Source organism: Eschrichtius robustus, chromosome 9 (assembly GCF_028021215.1).
Source record: "Eschrichtius robustus isolate mEscRob2 chromosome 9, mEscRob2.pri, whole genome shotgun sequence".
Taxonomy (NCBI): domain Eukaryota; kingdom Metazoa; phylum Chordata; class Mammalia; order Artiodactyla; family Eschrichtiidae; genus Eschrichtius; species Eschrichtius robustus.
Window position 1 is genome coordinate 114,572,169 of NC_090832.1, and position 22,741 is coordinate 114,594,909.

At 40.5% G+C, this 22,741-nt stretch overlaps 1 protein-coding gene across 1 annotated transcript in view; it reads left to right on the top strand.

Moving 5' to 3' along the window:
* COL19A1 (collagen type XIX alpha 1 chain) overlaps positions 1 to 22,741 on the top strand; it is a 361,076-nt gene that overhangs the window by 135,486 nt on the left and 202,849 nt on the right. The window contains exon 11 of the mRNA XM_068550858.1: positions 13,117 to 13,170. Coding sequence (XP_068406959.1) covers positions 13,117 to 13,170 — 54 coding nt within the window. The remainder of the gene's footprint in view (positions 1 to 13,116; positions 13,171 to 22,741) is intronic.

A 22,741-nucleotide genomic window follows, 5' to 3' on the forward strand; every position in this document is an offset into this window, starting at 1 on the left:
ATGTTCCCATTTCTCTTCCCTCTTGCATCTCCCTCCCTCCCACCCTCCCCATCCCACCCCTCTAGGTGGTCACAAAGCACCGAGCTGATCTCCCTGTGCTATGCGGCTGCTTCCCACTAGTTATCTATTTTACATTTGGTAGTGTATATATGTCCATGACACTCTCTTACCCTGTCACATCTCACCCCACCCCCTCCCCATATCCTCAAGTCCATTCTCTAGTAGGTCTGTGTCTTTATTCCCGTCTTGCCACTAGGTTCTTCATGGCCTTTTTTTTTTTTTTTCCTTAGATTCCGTATATATGTGTTAGCATACTGTATTTGTTTTTCTCTTTCTGACTTACTTCACTCTGTATGACAGACTCTAACTCCATCCACCTCATTACAAATACCTCCATTTCATTTCTTTTTATGGCTGAGTAATATTCCATTGTATATATGTGCCACACCTTCTTTATCCATTCATCTGTCGATGGACATTTAGGTTGCTTCCATGTCCTGGCTATTGTAAATAGAGCTGCAATGAACATTTTGGTACATGACTCTTTTTCACCTATGGTTTTCTCAGGGTATATGCCCAGTAGTGGGATTGCTGGGTCGTATGGTAGTTCTACTTGTAGTTTTTTAAGGAACCTCCATACTGTTCTCCATAGTGGCTGTATCAATTTACATTCCCACCAACAGTGCAAGAGTGTTCCCTTTCCTCCACACCCTATCCAGCATTTATTGTTTCTAGATTTTTTGATGATGGCCATTCTGACCGGTGTGAGATGATATCTCATTGTAGTTTTGATTTGCATTTCTCTAATGATTAATGATGTTGAGCATTCTTTCATGTGTCTGTAGGCCATCTGTATATCTTCTTTGGAGAAATGTCTATTTAGGTCTTCTGCCCATTTTTGGATTGGGTTGTTGGTTTTTTTGTTATTGAGCTGCATGAGCTGCTTGTAAATCTTGGAGATTAATCCTTTGTCAGTTGCTTCATTTGCAAATATTTTCTCCCATTCTGAGGGTTGTCTTTTGGTCTTGTTTATGGTTTCCTTTGCTGTGCAAAAGCTTTTAAGTTTCATTAGGTCCCATTTGTTTATTCGTGTTCTTATTTCCATTTCTCTGGGAGCTGGGTCAAAAAGAATCTTGCTGTGATGTATGTCATAGAGTGTTCTGCCTATGTTTTCCTCTAAGAGTTTGATAGTGTCTGCCCTTACACTTAGGTCTTTAATCCATTTTGAGTTTATTTTTGTGCATGGTGTCAGGGAGTGTTCTAATTTCATACTTTTACATGTAGCTGTCCAATTTTCCCAGCACCACTTATTGAAGAGGCTGTCTTTTCTCCACTGTATATGCTTGCCTCCTTTATCAAAGATAAGGTGACCATATGTGTGTGGGTTTATTTCTGGGCTTTCTATCCTGTTCCATTGATCTATATTTCTGTTTTTGTGCCAGTACCAAACTGTCTTGATTACTGAAGCTTTGTAATATAGTCTGAAGTCAGGGAGCCTGATTCCCCCAGCTCCATTTTTCGTTCTCAAGATTGCTTTGGCTATTCGGGGTCTTTTGTGTTTCCATACAAATTGTGAAATTTTTTGTTCTAGTTCTGTGAAAAATGCCAGTGGTAGTTTGATAGGGATTGCATTGAATCTTTAGATTGCTTTGGGTAGTAGAGTCATTTTCACAATGTTGATTCTTCCAATCCAGGAACATGGTATATCTATCCATCTATTTGTATCATCTTTAATTTCTTTCATCAGTGTCTTATAATTTTCTGTATACAGGTCTTTTGTCTCCTTAGGTAGGTTTATTCCTAGATATTTTATTCTTTTTGTTGCAGTGGTAAACGGGAGTGTTTTCTTAATTTCACTTTCAGATTTTTCATCGTTAGTGTATAGGAATGCAAGAGATTTCTGTGCATTAATTTTGTATCCTGCTACTTTACCAAATTCATTGATTAGCTCTAGGAGTTTTCTGGTAGCATCTTTAGGATTCTCTATGTATAGTATCATGTCATCTGCAAATAGTGACAGCTTTACTTCTTCTTTTCTGATTTGGATTCCTTTTATTTCTTTGTCTTCTCTGATTGCTGTGGCTAACACTTCCAAAACTATGTTGAATAATAGTGGTGAGAGTGGGCAACCTTGTCTTGTTCCTGATCTTAGTGGAAATGGTTTCAGTTTTTCACCATTGAGGACAATGTTGGCTGTGGGTTTGTCATATATGGCCTTTATTATGTTGAGTAAAGTTCCCTCTCTGCCTACTTTCTGCAGGGCTTTTATCATAAATGGGTGTTGAATTTTGTCGAAAGCTTTCTCTGCATCTGTTGAGATGATCATATGGTTTTTCTCCTTCAATTTGTTAATATGGTGTATCACATTGATTGATTTGCGTATGTTGAAGAATCCTTGCATTCCTGGGATAAGCCCCACTTGATCGTGGTGTATGATCCTTTTAATGTGCTGTTGGATTCTGTTTGCTAGTATTTTGTTGAGGATTTTTGCATCTATGTTTATCAGTGATATTGGCCTGTAGTTTTCTTTCTTTGTGACATCTTTGTCTGGTTTTGGTATCAGGGTGATGGTGGCCTCGTAGAATGAGTTTGGGAGTGTTCCTCCCTCTGCAATATTTTGGAAGAGTTTGAGAAGGATAGGTGTTAGCTCTTCTCTAAATGTTTGATAGAATTCGCCTGTGAAGCCATCTGGTCCTGGGCTTTTGTTTGTTGGAAGGTTTTTAATCACAGTTTCAATTTCAGTGCTTGTGATTGGTCTGTTCATATTTTCTATCTCTTCCTGGTTCAGTCTCGGCAGTTTGTGCATTTCTAAGAATCTGTCCATTTCTTCCAGGTTGTCCATTTTATTGACATAGAGTTGCTTGTAGTAATCTCTCATGATCGTTTGTATTTCTGCAGTGTCATTGGTTACTTCTCCTTTTTCATTTCTAATTCTATTGATTTGAGTCTTCTCCCTTTTTTTCTTGATGAGTCTGGCTAATGGTTTATCAATTTTGTTTATCTTCTCAAAGAACCAGCTTTTAGTTTCATTGATTTTTGCTATTGTTTCCTTCATTTCTTTTTCATTTATTTCTGACCTAATCTTTATGATTTCTTTCCTTCTGCTGGCTTTGGGGGTTTTTTGTTCTTCTTTCTCTAATTGCTTTAGGTGCAAGGTTAGGTTGTTTATTCGCGATGTTTCCTGTTTCTTGAGGTAGGCTTGTATTGCTATAAACTTCCCTCTTAGCACTGCTTTTGCTGCGTCCCATAGGTTTTGGGTCGTCGTATCTCCATTGTCATTTGTTTCTAGGTATTTTTTGATTTCCCCTTTGATTTCTTCAGTGATCACTTCGTTATTAAGCAGTGTATTGTGTAGCCTCCATGTGTTTGTATTTTTTACAGGTCTTTTCCTGTAATTGATACCTAGTCTCATAGCGTTGTGGTCGGAAAAGATACTTGATACGATTTCAATTTTCTTAAATTTACCAAGGCTTGATTTGTGACCCAAGATATGATCTATCCTGGAGAATGTTCCATGAGCACTTGAGAAAAATGTGTATTGTGTTGTTTTTGGGTGGAATGTCCTATAAATATCAATTAAGTCCATCTTGTTTAATGTATCATTTAAAGCTTGTGTTTCCTTATTTATTTTCATTTTGGATGATCTGTCCATTGGTGAAAGTGGGGTGTTAAAGTACCCTACTATGATTGTGTTGCTGTCGCTTTCCCCTTTTATGGCTGTTAGTATTTGCCTTATGTATTGAGGTGCTCCTATGTTGGGTGCATAAATATTTACAATTGTTATAGCTTCCTCTTGGATCGATCCCTTGATCATTATATAGTGTCCTTTTTTGTCTCTTGTAATAGTCTTTATTTTAAAGTCTATTTTGTCTGATATGAGAATTGCTACTCCAGCTTTCTTTTGATTTCCATTTGCATGGAATATCTTTTTCCATCCCCTCACTTTCAGTCTGTATGTGTCTCTAGATCTGAAGTGGGTCTCTTGTAGACAGCATATATATGGGTCTTGTTTTTGTATCCATTCAGCCAGCCTGTGTCTTTTGGTGGGAGCATTTAATCCATTTACATTCAAGGTAATTATCGTTATGTATGTTCCTATTCCCATTTTCTTAAATGTTTTGGGTTTGTTATTGTAGGTGTTTTCCTTCTCTTGTGTTTCTTGCCTAGAGAAGTTCCTTTAGCATTTGTTGTAAAGCTGGTTTGGTGGTGGTGAACTCTCTCAGCTTTTGCTTGTCTGTAAAGGTTTTAATTTCTCCATCAAATCTGAATGAGATCCTTGCTGGGTTGTGTAATCTTGGTTGTAGGTTTTTCTCCTTCATCACTTTAAGTATATCGTGCCACTCCCTTCTGGCTTGCAGAGTTTCTGCTGAAAGATCAGATGTTAACCTTATGGGGATTCCCTTGTGTGTTATTTGTTTTTTTTCCCTTGCTGCTTTTAATATGTTTTCCTTATATTTAATTTTTGACAGTGTGATTAATATGTGTCTTGGTGTGTTTCTCCTTGGGTTTATCCTGTATGGGACTCTCTGTGCTTCCAGGACTTGGTTAACTATTTCCTTTCCCATATTAGGGAAGTTTTCAACTATAATCTCTTCAAATATTTCCTCAGTCCCTTTGTTTTTCTCTTCTTCTTCTGGGACCCCTATAATTCGAATGTTGGTGCGTTTAATGTTGTCCCAGAGGTCTCTGAGACTGTCCTCAGTTCTTTTCATTCTTTTTTCTTTATCCTGCTCTGCAGTAGTTATTTCCACCATTTTATCTTCCAGGTCACTTATCCTTTCTTCTGCCTCAGTTATTCTGCTATTGATCCCATCTAGAGTATTTTTAATTTCATTTATTGTGTTTTTCATCATTGCTTGGTTCCTCTTTAGTTCTTCTACATCCTTGTTAAATGTTTCTTGCATTTTGTCTATTCTATTTCCCAGATTTTGGATCATCCTTACTATCATTATTCGGAATTCTTTTTCAGGTAGACTACCTATTTCCTCTTCATTTGTTAAGTCTGGTGTGTTTTGACCCTGTTCCTTCATCTGCTGTGTGTTTTTCTGTCGTCTCATTTTGCTTATCTTACTGGGGTCTCCTTTTCACAGGCTGCAGGTTCGTAGTTCCCGTTGTTTTTGGTATCTGTCCCCAGTGGCTAAGGTTGGTTCAGTGGGTTGTGAAGGCTTCCTGGTGGAGGGAACTAGTGCCTGAGTTCTGGTGGATGAGGCTGGATCTTGTCTTTCTGGTGGGCACGTCCACGTCTGGTGGTGTATTTTGGGGTGTCTGTGGCCTTATTATGATTTTAGGCAGCCTCTCTGCTAATGGATGGGGCTGTGTTCCTGTCTTGCTAGTTGTTTGGCATAGGGTGTTCAGCACTGTAGCTTGCTGGTCATTGAGTGATGCTGGGTCTTGATGTTGAGATGGAGATCTCTGAGAGATTTTTGCCGTTTGGGATTACGTGGAGCTGGGAGGTCTCTTGTGGACCAGTGTCCTGAAGTTGGCTCTCCCACCTCAGAGGTACGGCCCTGATGCCTGGCTGGAGCACCAAGAGCCTTTCGTCCACACGGCTCAGAGTAAAAGGGAGAAAAAATAGAAAGAAAGAAAGAAAGAGGCTATAATATAGTGAAGTAAAATAAAGCTATTATATAGCAAAGCTATACAGACAAAATCTCACCCAGAAGCATATACATATACACTCCCAAAAAAAGGAAAAGGGGAAAAAATAATATATCCTGCTCCCAAAGTCCACCTCCTGAATTTGGGATGATTCGTTGTCTATTCAGGTATTCAACAGATGCAGGCACATCAAGTTGTTTGTGGAGTTTTAATCCACTGCTTCTGATGCTACTGGGAGAGATTTCCCCTTCTCTTCTCTGTTCGCACAGCTCCCGGGGTTCAGCTTTGGATTTGGACCCGCCTCTGCATGTAGGTCGCCTGAGGGTGTCTGTTCCCTGCCCAGACAGGACGGGGTTAAAGGAGCAGCTGCTTCGGGGGCTCTGGGTCACCCAGGCTGCGGGGAGGGAGGGGTATAGAGGAGGCGGGGCGAGCCTGCGGCGTCAGAGGCCGGCATGACGTTGCAGCAGCCTGAGGCACGCAGTGTGTTCTCCCGGGGAAGTTGTCCCTGGATCACGGGACCCTGGCAGTGGCGGGCTGCACAGGCTCCCGGGAGGGGCGGTGTGGAGGGTGACCTGTGCTCGCACACAGGATTTTTGCAGGCGGCAGCAGCAGCCCCAGCGTCTCACGCCCGTCTCTGGGGTCCGCGCTGATAACCGCGGCTCGCGCCTGTCTCTGGATTCTGCGCTGTTAGCCACGGCTCGCGCCCGCCTCTGGGGTCCGCGCTGATAGCTGCGGCTTGCGCCAGTCTCTGGAGTTTGTTTAGGCAGCGCTCTGAATCCCCTCTCCTTGTGTGCCGCGAAACAAAGAAGCAAGAAAAAGTCTCTTGCCTCTTCGGCAGCTGCAGACTTTTTCCCAGTCTCCCTCCCAGCCAGCTGTGGTGTGCTAACCCCTTCAGGCTGTGTTCACGCCGCCAATCCCAGTCCTCTCCCTGCGATCCGACCGAAGCCCGAGCCTCAGCTCCCAGCCCCGCCCGCCCTGGCGGGTGAGCAGACAAGCCTCTCGGGCTGGTGAGTGCTGCTCGGCGCCGATCCTCTGTGCGGGAGTCTCTCCGCTTTTTCCTCTGCGCCCCTGTTGCTGTGGGGTCCGCGCTGATAGCCGCGGCTCGCGCCCGTCTCTGGAGCTCGTTTAGGCGGCACTCTGAATCCCCTCTCCTCGCGCACCAGGAAACAAAGAGGGAAGAAAAAGTCTCTTGCCTCTTTGGCAGCTGCAGACTTTTTCCCGGACTCCCTCCCGGCTAGTTGTGGTGCACTAACCCCTTCAGGCTGTGTTCACACCGCCAACCCCAGCCCTCTCCCTGGGATCCAACCGAAGCCCGAGCCTCAGCTCCCAGCCCCGCCCACCCCGGCGGGTGAGCAGACGAGCCTCTGGGGCTGGTGAGTGCTGCTTGGCGCCGAGCCTCCGTGCGGGAATCTCTCCGCTTTGCCCTCCGCATCCCTGTGGCTGCGCTCTCCTCCGTGGCTCCGAAGCTTCCCCCCTCTGCCACCCGCAGTCTCTGCCCGCGAAAGTCCTTCCTAGTGCGTGGAAATCTTTCCTCCTTCACAGCTCCCTCCCACTGGTGCAGGTGCCATCCCTATTCTTTTGTCTCTGTTATTTCTTTTTTCTTTTGCCCTACCCAAGTATGGGGGGAGTTTCTTGCCTTTTTGGAGGTCGGACGTTTTCTGCCAGCGTTCAGTGGGTGTTCTGTAGGAGCAGTTCCACGTGTAGATGTATTTCTACTGTATCTGTGGGAAGGAAGGTGATCTCCGCGTCTTACTCTTCCGCCATCTTCTCCCCAACCCCCCGCCAGCATTTATTATTTGTGGTCTTTCTGATGATAGCTCTTCTCACAGGTGTGAGGTGATATCTCATTGTGGTTTTGATTTGCATTTCTCTAATGATTACAGTGTTGAACATCTTTTCATTGCCTGTCAGCCATCTGTATGTCTTCTTTGGAAAAATGTCTATTCAGGTCTTCTGTCCATTTTTTAATTGGGTTGTTTTTTTATTTGATATTGAGTTATATGAACTGTTTTTGTATTTTGGATATTAACTCCTTATCAGTCATATCATTTGCAAATATTTTCTCCCACTCATTATGTTGTTTTTTTGTTTTTGTTGCTGTGCAAAAGTTTTTAAGTTTAATTAGTTCCAATTAGTTTACTCTTGCTTTTGTTTCCTTTGCCTTAGGAGACAGATCCATACAGATATTGCTATTATTTATGTCAGTGATCTGCCTATGTTTTCTTCTAGGAGTTCTATGGTTTCCGGACTTACATTTAGGTCTTTAATCCATTTTGAGTTTATTTTTCTATACGGTGTGAGAAAATGTTCTAACTTTATTCTTTTACATATACAATAGCCGTCCAGGTTTCCCAGCACCACTTATTGAAAAGACTGTTTTTTCTCCATTGTATATTCCTGCCTCCTTTTTCATAGATTAATTGACTATAGGTTAGTGGGTTTGTTTCTGGGCTTTTTGTCCTGTTCCATTGATCTATGTGTCTGTTTTTGTGCCATTGCCATGCTGTTTTGATTACTGTAGCTTTGTAGTATAGCCTGAAGTCAGGGAATGTGATATGTGTAGCGTTTTTTTTTTTTTTTTTTTGGAAGCTTTCTTTGGCAATTTAGGGTCTTTTCTAATTCCATATGAATTTGGGGGTTAGGTGTTCTAGTTCTGTGAAAAATATCCTGGGTATTTTGATAGGGATTGCATTGAATCTGTAGATTGTCTGGGGTAGTATGGTCATTTTAACAGTATTAACTTTACCAATCCATGAACATGGTATATCTTTCCTCTCTTTGTGTCATCTTCAATTTCTTTCATCAGTGTCTTATAGTTTTCAGAGTACAGGTCTTTTACCTCCTTAGTTATATTTATTCCTAGGTATTCTAGTCTTTCTGATGCAACTGTAAATGAGATTGTTTCCTTAATTTCTTCTTCTGATAGTTCGTTGTTAGTGTATAGACATGCAACAGATTTCTGTGTATTAATTTTGTATCCTGAAATTTTACTGAATTCATTGATGAGATCTAGTAGTTTTTTGGTGGTGTCTTTAGGGTTTTCTACGTATAGTATCAGGTCATGTGCAACCAGTGACAGTTTTACTTCTTCCTTTCCAATTCAGATGATTTTATTTCTTTTTCTGTCTTGATTGCTGTGGGTAGGACTTCCGATACTACTTGAATAAACGTCGTGATAGAAGACATCCTTGGCTTTTTCCTGATCTTAGAGGAAATGTTTTCAACTTTTCACTGTTGAGTATGATTTGAGCTGTGGGCCTATTATATATGGCCTTCATTATGTTGAGGTACATTCCCTCTATTCCCACTTTGTGGAGAGTTTTTGTCATAAATGGCTGTTGAATTTGAAAAATTTTTTCTGCATCTATTGAGATGATTATGATTTCTGTTCTTCAATTTGTTAATGTGGTGTGTCACACTGGTTTGCAAATACTGAGCCATCCATGCATCTGGGATAAATCCCACTTGATCATGATGTATGATCCTTTTGATCTATGGTTGGATTCAGTTTGCTAATATTTTGTTGAGGATTTTTGCATTAGTGATTTTGGCCTGTAGTCTTCTTTCTTTTTTGTGATATCTTTATCTGGTGATGCTAGCTTTATAGAATGAGTTCGGAAGCATTCCTTCCTCTACAAGTTTTTGGAATAGTTTGAGAAGGATAGATGTTAACTCTTCTCTAAATGCTTGGTAGCATTCACCTGTGAAGACATTTGGTCCTGGACTTGAGTTTTGTTTTGTTTTGTTACTGATTCAATTTCATTACTGGTAATTGGTCTGTTCATATTTTCTATTTCTTCCAGGTTCAGTCTTGGGAGATTATACATTTCTTGGAATTTGTCCATTTCTTCTAGGTTTTCCATTTTATTGGCATATATTTGTTCATAGTAATCTTTTATGATCCTTTGTATTTCTGTGGTGTTGGTTGTAACTTCTCCTTTTCCATTTCTGATTTTATTGATTTAGACCCTCCCTCTTTTTTTTTTTTTTTTTATGAGTCTGGCCAAAGGTTTATCAATTTTGTTTATCTTTTCAAAGAACCAGCTCTTATTTCATTGATATTTTCTATTGTTTTTTAGTCTCTATTTCATTTATTTCTCCTCTGATCTTTATGATTTATTTCCTTCTACTAATTTTGGATTTTGGTCATTTTTCTTTTTCCAGTTCCTTTAGGTATAAGGTTAGGTTGTTTATTTAAGCTTTTTCTTGTTTCTTGAGGTACGCTTGTATCACTATAAACTTCCCCATTAGAACTGCTTTTGCTGCATCCCATAGATTTTTGGATTGTTGTGTTTTCATTTTCATTTGTCGCCATGTATCTTTTCATTTCTTCTTTGATTTCTTCAGTGATTCATTGGTTGTTTAGTAGCATATTGTTTCGCTTCTACGTGTTTGTGGTTTCTTTGTATTTTTTTCTTGTAGTTAATTTCTAGTCTCAGACTATTGTCGTCAGAAAAGATGCTTGATATAATTTCAATCTTCTTAAAATTATTGAGACTTGTGGCCTAGAATGTGATTTATCCTGTAGAATGTTCTATGTGCACTTGAAAATAATGTGTATTCATTTTTTTGGTGAATGGAATGTCCTGTATATATCTGTTTAATTCATCTGATCTAATGTGTCATTTAAGACCCATGTTTCCTCATTGATTTTCTGTCTGGGTGATCTGCCCATGGATGTAAGTGGATGTTAATGTCCCCTACTATTATTGTGTTAGTTACAATTCTCCCTTTATGTCTGTTAATATTTGTTTTATGTATATAGGTGTTCCTATGTTGAGTTCATATATATTTACAATTGTTATATCTTCTTTGATTGATCCCTTGATCATTAAGTAATGTCCTTCTTTGTCTCTTGTTTATAGCTTTGAAGTCTATTTTGTCTGAAAAATTATTGCCACCCCAGCTTTCCTTTTTGTTAATTGAAGTATAGTTGATTTACAATATTATATTAGTTTCAGGTGTACAACATAGTGATTCAGTATTTTTACAGATTATATTCTCCTTAAAGTTATTACAAAACAATAGCTATATTTCCCTGTACTGTACACTATATTCTTGTTGCTTTTCTATTTTACCCATAGTAGTTTGTATCTCTTAATCCCAGACCCTTGTCTTGCCCACTGGCAGGCAGAGCCAGGTCTTGGGGTCTCTAGGTGCAGAGCCCAGGTGTCCCAGAGTGGGCCAATTCCTGACACAGCTGGCTTTAGGGTCTGGGGTGTCCTGAAGCTTGTTTCAGCCTGCTGGTGAGTGGGGTCAGATCCTGGGGCAGTTGGCTGAGTGGCCCATGGTGTCTCACAGCTGGTGTTGGCCTGCTGGTGAGTGGGGTTGGATCCCAGGGTGTCCTGTAACTGGTGTCTGCCCACTGGTGGGTGAGGCTGGTCCTGAAGCTAGAGCAGGCTGGCTGGTAGGCGGGGCCAGGCCCCACGTCTCTGGCTTCAGGGCCCTGGGAGTCCCAGGTCTAGTGCCTGCACACTGGTGTGTGAAGCTGGATCTTCAGCCCTCTGGTGGGCAGGGATGTGTCCAGGGGCAGCTGTGGACTCAGGGGGTCTTAAGGCAGCCTGCTTGCTGGTGAGCTTTGCCCCCACTCAGTTAGTTGCTTGTCCTGAGACGTCCCAGCACTGGCACCTACAGGCTGTTGAGCCAGTGTGGGTCTCGGTCCTGGGGCTGATAAGCTAGAAGGAGGATTCCACTGCCCAGTGGAATCCCAGTGCCAGTGTCAACACGGTAGAATGAGCTCCCGCAAATGGCTGCTGCTGGTGTCTGTGTCCCCAGGGTGAGCTCCACTTGCCTCCTTCTCCTCTGGGAGACTCTTCAAGATCAGCAGGTGGGTCTGACCCAGGGTCCTTTCAAGTTACTGCTTCTGTCCTGGGTCCTAGATCATGTGAGATTTTGTGTGCACCTTTTAAGAGTGGAGTCTCTATTTCCCACAGCCCCCATGGCTCTCCCCAAAGTGATCCCCACTGGCCTTCAAAGCCAAATGTTCTGGGGCTCGTCTTCCCAGTGCAGGACCACCAGGCTGGGGAGCCCAATGTGGGGCCCAGACCCCTTGCTCCTTGGGGAGAATCTCTGCAATTGTAATTATTCTCCCATTTGTGGGTCACTTACCCAGGGGTATGGGTCTGGGTCCCCACCCCTCCTATCTGTCTTGTTGTGGTTCCTTCTTTATCTCTTTAGTTGTAGAAGATCCCTTCTGCTAGTCTTCATTGGTAGGTGCTCTATAAATAGTTGTAAATTTGTTGTACCCAGGAGAGGAGGTGAGCTCAGGTTCCTACTCCACCATCTTGGCCCAGGAGGTGCTTGCTTTTCCTTTTTTGCAAATAAAAATATTAATGTTTATTGCCTTAAAAAATGAAGAGCAAAGGAATATATAAAGAAGGGAATAAAATCACCCTAGTGGCACAAAGCAGAGATAACTACTACTACTACTCTTACTACTATACATACGCGGAGTGATGTGTGATGCACTTGGAACTTGAATGAGTTCTTTCTACACATAATATATTCTTTTATTTTTAAACACTTTACAAATTATACAAATAATACATGTTTATTGTTTAAAAATTGAAAAACACTGAAGAGTATACTGAAGGAAATAAAATCATCCATAGTCACAGCATGCATAGATTATTTATTTTTATTTTTCTGATTTGTTTTCTTCCAATAGCGTTTCTAAGACCCATAGGTGGGTTTATACACAGGTAGGTAGGTGGATGTTCAGGTAGACAAGCATTTTTAAAAAATTTTTTGAATTATACTATAGCTATGCAGGGTGTACCAATAAAAGTATATACCTTTCAGATAGTAATCAGACAAAAATATATGCAGCTGTGAGATGTGTCATCAACAATGGTATTAGTGGCCATTTTGAACATTTATAACTTTACAGTAATAAAAATAGATATTAACATTTATTCACTAAATTTGGTAATCAAATACTTGTATCTTTTTTATATTGTGAGAGCTTTCCTATAGTATAAAATAAAATTCATAAACATGATTTTAATGGTTGCAGCTTGTTCCACTGTATCTATATACCATAATTTATCTACCCAGTTCCCTATTATTGGACATTTAGTATGTTTCTCTTTTTACTACTATAAATAGCATTGCACTCTACATCTTACTGCCTAAAACTTTTCATCTCTGATTATTTCCTTAGGATACATTCTTAGCAGCAAAATCACTGGGCCCAATGACATGAGCAGATTTAAGACCCTTGGTATATATTGCCAAATTGCCCTCCAGGAAATTCTTTGTTGCTTATAGAAAAAAATAAATAATCCTTGTTCTATTTATACTCTTTAATCATTATCATTTCCATGCAGCTTTTTTTGAACCTTTAAACTTCTCTTCAGTTTTAGGACTCAGAATTGTTTTTTAATAAATGTTTCTTTCAAGGGATTAGCGAAGTAATCATGTCATTATAAATACCCAAACAACAGCAACTCCCTTGTTTTTTCTTAGTAAAGGTTTTCAGATGTAACATTTTTCATTGTATAAATTGTTTCTTTCTAGGGTGCACAAGGAGAAAAAGGAGATCCAGGTTTGGCCGGAGTTAATGGGCAAGATGTAAGCCTAACTTTCTTTTTTCTAACATTGTGTTAACATTTTGCTGCTGAAATATGCTAACTATCTAATGCTATTGAGACTTGACTATGCTTGGAAGAACTAGCCACAGTCATTCCGAAGTCAGGAATCAAGGTCGTTTTTTACGTGGCTCAGTGGAGCCCCAGTATTTTTTTTTTTAAAGGCCACTGACTTTATTGATTTAAAAAGCTTTACAGAGACAGTGACTATCCTGCCCAAAAGAGGGCCAAAGAGCATGAAACAGACCGGGTAGGGGGAGCTATGTGGTCCTCGGCCAGCTGCTGGTGCTAAAGAAAAATGAGGACCTTCTTAGGAAACGGCTGAAGGACACATGCGGCGCCAGTATTTTTAGTTTCGTAACGACCAGGTAGTTCCCTGGCTTTAGATGCCTCTTACGTGTACTCATCCTTCACAGCCCTTTCTTCCTTGCTATTTCTGGCTTGCATTTCTTCTATCTTCCTTTCTCTGTCTTTTTTCTTCTTGCCTGTGTTCTGCTGTGACCTGTGTTCTTACCCAGGTTACTTTTCATCTTACCCCCAATCTCCATCTACTGAGGGGTCTGCAGAGGTTGATCTCAGTGATGAGAAGAAAGGGAAGAAGGGAGGGAACCATGTGTATCTGTGTCACTCCCCTCCATTGCACCTATTCCCCAACCTCAGGGCTCCTCTCTCTGTCCCAGGGAACATCCCTGAGTCCTCCCCTGCACCCTACCCCCGCCCCCCGCCCAGGACAGCTGTCCCCCCGGAGCTTCACTTGGGTTCTTATGATGGAGTTCGGAGGACAGACCAAATCTGGGCTTCCCGCTAAGTGTAGATTACTCCCCCTTCAGGACATCAGATGCACTATTTACTGTAGATATACTAACTTTACTAAGGCAGGTATCCACAATGAAAATTATTTTTTCTCACAGTTCCCTTATTCATTTGCATAAAAGTGTTTCAGAAAGGTTCTGAAGGACCATACTACTTACTTTCTGGATAAAAGAATAAGGAAGCTAGATCCAGTTCCCTAATGCCCTAGAGGTACTATGAAATCCATCTGGTCTGCAGTAGATGGTTGCACACAGTGGGAAGGGAGGCTGAACTGTCCCTGGGGCCTGTGGACAAATAAGAGGGATACTGGGAGCGGGAGAGAAACATCCCAGTAGTTAACCCTACTAATTACCGTGGGCTTGAGGCTCTAGCCCCGCGCAGCTTTACTCTCTTACTTCCTAAGAAGCCCCATTCACATCTTTAATATGGCATCCTTCTTGTTTCTGTCTTCTTCGAAGGGATTTTTCTCCACCAGAGACTGGGAGCTAGCACCAGTGGTTGGAGCTAAGGGAGTCTCTGCATTTTCTCTGCCTCCTTACAGTACATCAGGATGCTGAATGTCCTAACCATTGGCCCGTACACTTAATAGAGCATCTAATTCCCCCCCACCCCCCGCCCCCGACCCTGTCACGGGAGATCCTGGTGTCGTGGGAAGTCAGAGCCCAGTGTATGTCCCAGTTCTGTCACTAGTTGAGAAAATAACTTCTCAGAGTCTGTAAGGTGATAGCCTTAGAATAGATTCTAAAGTCCCAATCACTGCAATGCCCTATCATTTAATACAAAGAGATTACTAAGATTAATTAGGATTACAGTCTTGAAAAGCATGATGAAACTTGAAGCATTCATTCAGGTGTTTGTACTTTCAGCTGCATGTAAGGCAATGTAGGGAAAACACGATGGGGATACAGCTGGAGCCCAGGCATGGGCAGTGCTCTCTGTGAAAGTGTTCGCCTTTCCTCCTCTGGCTGGGGGCGTGGGGTGATGCGGTTTGTGTTGTGTTTAAAGGAAGAGTCCTTTCACAGCGTGTTCTGCAAAATGCACAGAATTGAGGCCTTTGCCTGTGCTTTTGTTCTTCCTATCATACTCTTTATGAGAGCAAAGACCATTTCTTGCAGTCGCTAGTACTTAGTAGATGTTTGGAGTAAGTTCTCAATAATTAGTTGCTAAATTTTCATGTTAAAACTTGAGAGATTATTATAATAGTCTAAAATATAAGTAATTAGAACCTAAACTAGGAAAACAGAGGTGAAAGGGAGTGCACAGTGATATTGCAGAGGTAAAATACATGCAATTTGGTGCTTGATTGCAGTGAAAACTCAAAAATAGCCCAAGGTTTTGACCATTCATTACAGGAAGGATATTATCTCATGATAAATGTAGGAGTGTTGAGAGAGTTTAACTACAGCATTGCAAAAGATAACCAAGCTGCATGTATGCCGCTCCCCGAGATACAGGAGCAAAACAGGGATTTTTATTTTATTTTATTTTATTGGCCACGCCTCGCGGCATGCGGGATCCTAGTTCCCCAACCAGGGATCGAACCCGTGCCCCCTGCAGTGGAAGCACGGATTCTCAACCACTGGACCACCAGGGAAGTCCCAAAACAAGGATTTTTAGAAGTTCATTAAGATAGTGTTAGAATTGAAATAGAGAAAGGATTTATCCAAACACTCGAATAAAACTGGAAGGAGATTTGAGGGGTTGGAGCCTGAAATATAGTCACATTAACTTAAAGATTTGAAAACTTTTCTTACGGTATCTTAAAGTAAGGTGATTTGGCTTTTTAGAATTAATCAGTTGTACACACATAGATATGAGTGCCTTCTACTTGCCCAGATCTAAAGACCATCTTGCTGAGAGAGCCCCCAGCCTAGTGGGTAGTGTGACCTTTCCTCTTTGACAAGGGTCTGGGAAGAGTCCTTCACACCCCCCCATCCATGGGTGTGTTATTCCTTTAGCACCATCACTGTCTCATATAGCTCATTAGGTACATTATAAAGCGTGACAAAGCACATTAAGTTTTCTCATTTGGTTACTTAATTAATATTCCTTCCCTTAATTTTGCCAAAGGTATTCAGAGGTCATGACTAAGGAGAAATAAGAAAAAGTAATGAAAGTTCTCTTTTTACTCCTCTACTCTTACTAGGGGTAAAGAATCACATGCTCTGTTATTTATTCCATCGGTGGTGGTTTTAATATTGTGCCATAGTCCAAAAAACTGTTTTCATGAGGAATTTGAAATTCAGTCTTTACCCCAACTTTATGGGGTAGAAGGTGCAAGGGGTGATAGCATCCCTATTTTTAGAGGCAAGAAGTAAGAGCTTATGAAATTAAGAAATTTTCTTTTAGAAAATGGTAAAATCAGCCTTTATCCCTTGTTTGACTGAAAAGTCTCTTAATTTTCCCACTAAGTCATGCCGCATTTCTCACTGTCTATTTTTCAATGGTAAGATAAACTGACTCCACGAACCAAAATCATTCAGCATTTATGACAGTTTGCTCTGCCTTTCAATAAGAACAGGTACACATTCTTAGGGAATGAAGGGCATTATAATAGCTATCTCAGTTTGCATTGAAGTCAAGCCATGATGGACATTTTAACTTCAGAAACATTCTGTTGGAATGCAGAGTGAATAACCTTAGTGGGCCAGGTCATGACAGCTACTTTCCAAGTCAGAGAAAATTGGAAGAATTTAATATTCCTGTGAAACAGATTCAAAGCCTTTTTATAGTCTTTATTCTTGTATATTAAATATATCTTGATGTAAATGTATCTTTTAATAATTTCATCTGTGCCAGCTTTCCCGCAAAGTGGACAAGCTCACTTCAGACAATGTAAACCTCCTTTAAAGGGAAGTATGCCAGTTCAGCTTTCTTAATGGGACACTCTTGGCATTTTGGTCATGATGGTTCTTTGCCACGTGGGACTATCGTGCAAGAGCAGAATGCATAGTGTCCTTGAGGCTCACCAACTAATCACCAGTAGCAGCTCTTAGTCATTAGGACAAAAAAAAAAAAAAATGTTCTGATATCTTTCTAAGTGCATCCATGTGTGTGTGTGTGTGTGTGTGTGTGTGTGTGTAAACTTTGATTGATCTTCAAGGTACTGGGGTATTGGACTATACATGCTCATATTTCCCTAATAGTTTAAATAATGCATACCAAATATATATTGAAATTTTCAAAACTTTGAGTTACTAGAATTTAGCCTTCAAAATATAAGACCTCAGCTTCACATATTCTAGTTTATAATTAAGTGATTTTGACTGTGACCTACTGTAAGATGCATTCAACAATGGCACCTTAAAACAGACTTGAGGGGGAATCTTAGAAAGTTGTTAACATGATCTTCAAAGCCAGACTACCTGGGCTCAAATCCCAGCTCTGCCACTACCCAGCTGGCGTACTAATTAGTACATTATTTATTGTCTCTGTGCCTGTTTCTTCATCTGCACAATAGGATGATAATATTAGTAGCACTAACTCATAGTCTTTTTTTTTTATGATTAAAGGGGTCATCATACATAAAGCATTTAGATCGGTGCCTTGCATACAGTAAGAGCTATATAAACATTTGCTATTATTAGAAACTTAAATAAAGCACATTTTCTCTAATATAGAGATAGGTAGATAGATCTTTTTATTTATTTTTTGTGGGGTTATGTAATCTTGGAAAAGTAGATTTCAATTATTTAGTTTAGTCTTCTCCTTTGCATCTTTGTTATTGTCTTTCAAACAACTCTTATCAGAATTACAGCATCTAATGTTTCTAAAATGGTCACGTTAATCTCCTTACACCAATGCAATCTGTATACTGAATACAAAAATACTGGAATCACAAAGGTGCGATATCGGCTGGCGACAGCTGGTGCCATTGCTAGGGAACAAGATGCAGTGGGTGGAAGATGGGGAAAATAATGAATAGTTGGGTTAAAAATTTTAACAAATAACATTACCTTGTATCAAATGATGTTTAAAGATGCTACATACCACCAGTAAGTAGGTCATCCAATAAAAATTAATTCATGGTCTACCTGCTTTTATAATTTTAGTTGTGATACTGTCTTTCAGCTTTCAGCTTGCATTTTTAAAAATTTTTTATTGAGATATAGTTGATTTACAATGTTGTGTTAGTTTTAGGTGTACAGCAAAGTGAGCCATAAATATATATATATATATATATATATATATATATATATATTCTTTTCTAGATTCATTTCCATTATAGGTTATTACAAGATATTGAGTATAGTTTCCTGTGCTATACAGTAGGTCCTTGTTGGCTATCTATTTCATATTTAGTGGGGGTATATTTTAATCCCAAACTTCTAATTTATCACTTCCCCCCTTGCCCTTTGGTAACTCTAAGTTTGTTTTCTATGGCTGTGAGTCTGTTTCTGGTTTGTAAATAAGTTCATTTTGCATTTGGATAAGAGTGCCTGTCTCTCGTAACATACAGAGCCCACTTCTGTGCTTTTGAGCATCTTTATATACACAAATTTTATTAAGAACCTTAATAATAGATGCCCATCTTATTCAGTATTAAATTCAGAGTCTGTTCCATTTTATTCTCACTCACTTATGGTGAGCGCTGTGTCTTTTTCTCCCCAGTACTCAATATCCATTGATAGCAACACTAATGTCACACGAGGAGAAAAATTGCACTTGAGGAAAGCATTACTGATCTACTTCTCGGAGCCTATTATGATGCCATGGCCTTAACAACATAGTACTTGATCACAGGAGGACATGAGCTCCATTGTCCCATGTCAATGGCCAATAAAAGTAGAAGCTCGATGAGTGCAGTACTTCCCAATTGCATTTTATTGTATGTGAGTTAAAGCACAGTTGTTACATATCCATCAAACTGAGTACAGAACTGGACAGAACAATTACCTATCCCTTAGACTTGGGCTTGAAAAGTAAAAGCAACATTTATTAAGTGTCTACTCTGTGCTAAGTAATTTTACAACATATGAATCTCAGAACAACTCTTCAAGACAGCTATTACTTTCTTCTTTTGTTGAAGTATAGTTGATTTACAATGTTGTGTTAATTACTGCTATACAACAAATTGATTCAGTTATACATATATATATATATATATATACACACAATCTTTTTTATATATATTCTTTTCCATATGGTTTATCATAGGGTATTGAATATAGTTCCCTGTGCTATACAGTACGACCTTGTTTTTTATCCATTCTATATATAAAAGCTTACATCTGCTAACCCCAACCTCCCATTCCCTCCCTCCCCCAAACCCCTCCCCATTGACAACCACCAGTCTGTTCTCTGTGTCCGTGATTCTGTTTCATAGATAGGTTCATTTGCATCATATTTTAGATTCCACATAGGAGCACTATCATATGATGTTTGTCTTTGTCTGGTTTACTTCACCTAGTATGATAATCTCTAGGTCCATCCATGTAGCTGCAGATGGCATTATTTCATTCTTTTTTATGGCTGAGTAATATCCCATTGTATACCTGTACCACATCTTCTTTATCCATACCTCTGTTGATGGACATTTAGGTTGTTTCCATGAAGACAACTATTATTTATACCTATTGTATAGGGAAGCTTAAATAACGCACCCATGATAATGCACAAGTCCTTTCCTGACTGTCCTGAACTCCACGTGTCTGAAGTCCTGAGCACATCCAGGAGAATGAGGCGCTTCCGAGACCTGCTCCTGTCATGCCTGCTGTGCACATGTCTATCATAGTCCTCACTGCTCCCGTCATGCCTGCAGCTGGTTGCTTTATTACCCCACCTCCTCCCCGAACAGTTGATTAAACCAGGGATAGTTAGCTGACACAACAGCAAGTAAGTCCCTACTCCAGAAGGTGCAGTTAGGGTTAGTTTGTCAGGCAGGAATGTTAAAGTTTTTAATGTATTATTTTATGCTTCAAATAATATTTTCGTGGCATGTCACATATATGATGATTATGAATTATAGAAGTAACTGGAACACCGATCTACCCAGAGCTCAACCTAACGCCATGCGCACTGTAGAGTTAACCATTTTCCCAAATGTTGTGTTTCATGGTCCCTGCCATTATTAAAAACAATGACTTCCGATTATTGAGCCTGAACCAAGATGGTGGAGTAGAAGGACATGCTCTCACTCCCTCTTCTGAGAACACCAGAATCACAACTAACTGCTGAACAGTCATTGACAGGAAGACACTGGAACTCACCAAAACAGATACCCCCACGTCCAAAGACAAAGGAGAAGCCACAATGAGACGGTAGGAGGGGCGCAATTACAATAAAATCAAATCCCATAACTGCTGGGTGGGTGACTCACAGACTGGAGAACACTTATACCACAGAAGTCCACCCACTGAAGTGAAGGTTCGGAGCCCCACATCAGGCTTCCCAACCAGGGGGCCTGGCAATGGGAGGAGGAATTCCCAGAGATGGAAGGCTAGTGGGATTTGATTGCAGAACTTTGACAGGACTGGGGGAAACAGAGACTCCACTCTTGGAGGGCACACACAAAGTAGTGTATGCATCAGGACCCAGGGGAAGGAGCAGTGACCCCAGGGGAGACTGAACCAGACCTACCTGCTAGTGTTGGAGGATCTCCTGCAGAGGCGGGGGGTGGCTGTGGCTCACCATGGGGACAAGGACACTGGCAGCAGAAGTTCTGGGAAGTACTTCTTGGCGTGAGCCCTCCCAGAGTCTGTCATTAGCCCCACCAAAGAGCCCAGGTAGGCTCCAGTGTTGGGTTGCCTCAGGCCAAACAACCAATAGGGAGGGAACCCAGCCCCACCCATCAGCAGTCAAGCGGATTAAAGTTTTACTGAGCACTACCCACCAGAGCAACAGCCAGCTCTACCCACCACTAGTCCCTCACATCAGGAAACTTGCAGAAGCCTCTTAGCCTCATCTACCAGAGGGCAGACAGTAGAAGCAAGAAGAACTACAGTCCTGCAGCCTGTGGAACAAAAACCACATTCACAGAAAGATAGACAAAATGAAAAGTCAGAGGGCTATGTACCAGATAAAGGAACAAGATAAAACCCCAGAAAAACAACTAAATGAAGTGAAGATAGGGAATCTTACAGAAAAAGAATAAAGAATAATGATAGTGAAGATGATCCAGGACCTCGGGAAAAAAATGGAGACAAAGATCAAGAAGATGAAAGAAATGTTTAACAAAAACCTAGAAGAATTAAAGAACAAACAAACAGAGATGAACAATACAATAACTGAAATGAAAAATACACTAGAAGGAATCAATAGCAGAATAACTGAGGCAGAAGAACGGATAAGTGACCTGGAAGACAGAATGGTGGAATTCACTGCTGCAGAACAGACTAAAGAAAAAAGAATGAAAAGAAATGAAGACAGCCTAAGACACCTCTGGGACAACATTAAACGCAGCAACATTCGCATTATGGGGTCCCAGAAGGAGAAGAGAGAGAGAAAGGACCAGAGAAAATATTTGAAGAGATTATAGTAGAAAACTTCCCTAACATGGGAAAGGAAATAGCCACCCAAGTCCAGGAAGCACAGAGAGTCCCATACACGATAAACCCAAGGAGAAACATGCCAAGACACATAGTAATCAAATTGGCAAAAATTAAAGACAAAGAAGAATTATTGAAAGCAGCAAGGGAAAAACAACAAATAACATACAAGGGAACTCCCATAAGGTTAACAGCTGATTTCTCAGCAGAAACTCTACAAGCCAGAAGGGAGTGGCATGATATACTTAAAGTGATGAAAGGGAAGACCCTACAACCAAGATTACTCTACCCAGCAAGGATCTCATTCAGATTCAATGGAGAAATCAAAAGCTTTACAGACAAGCAAAAGCTAAGAGAATTCAGCACCACCAAACCAGCTCTACAACAAATGCCAAAGGAACTTCTCTAAGTGGGAAACACAAGAGAAGAAAAGGACCTACAAAAACAAACCCAAAACAATTAAGAAAATGGTCACAGGAACATACATATCGATAATTACCGTAAACGTGAATGGATTAAATGCGCCAACCAAAAGACACAGGCTTGCTGAATGGACTCAAAAACAAGACCCATATATATGCTGTCTACAGGAGACCCACTTCAGACCTAGGGACACATACAGACTGAAAGTGAGGGGATGGAAAAAGATATTCCATGCAAATGGAAATCAAAAGAAAGCTGGCGCAGCTATACTCATATCAGATAAAATAGACTTTAAAATAAAGAATGTTACAAGAGACAAGGAAGGACACTACAGAATGATCAAAGGATCAATCCAAGAAGAAGATATAACAATTATAAATATATATGCACACAACATAGGAGCACCTCAATACATAAGGCAACTGCTAACAGCTATAAAAGAGGAAATCGACAGTAACACAATAATAGTGGGGGACTTTAACAACTCACACCAATGGACAGATCATCCATAATGAAAATGAGGAAACACAAGCTTTAAATGACACAGTAGACCAGGTATGTTTAATTGATATTTATAGGACATTCCATCCAAAAACAGCAGATTACACTTTCTTCTCAAGTGCACACAGAACATTCTCCAGGATAGATCACATCTTGGGTCACAAATCAAGCCTCAGTAAATTTAAGAAAATTGAAATTATATCAAGCATCTTTCCCGACCACAACACTATGAGATTAGAAATCAATTACAGGGAAAAAAACGTAAAAAACACAAACACATGGAGGCTAAACACTACATTACTAAATAACCAAGAGATCACTGAAGAAATC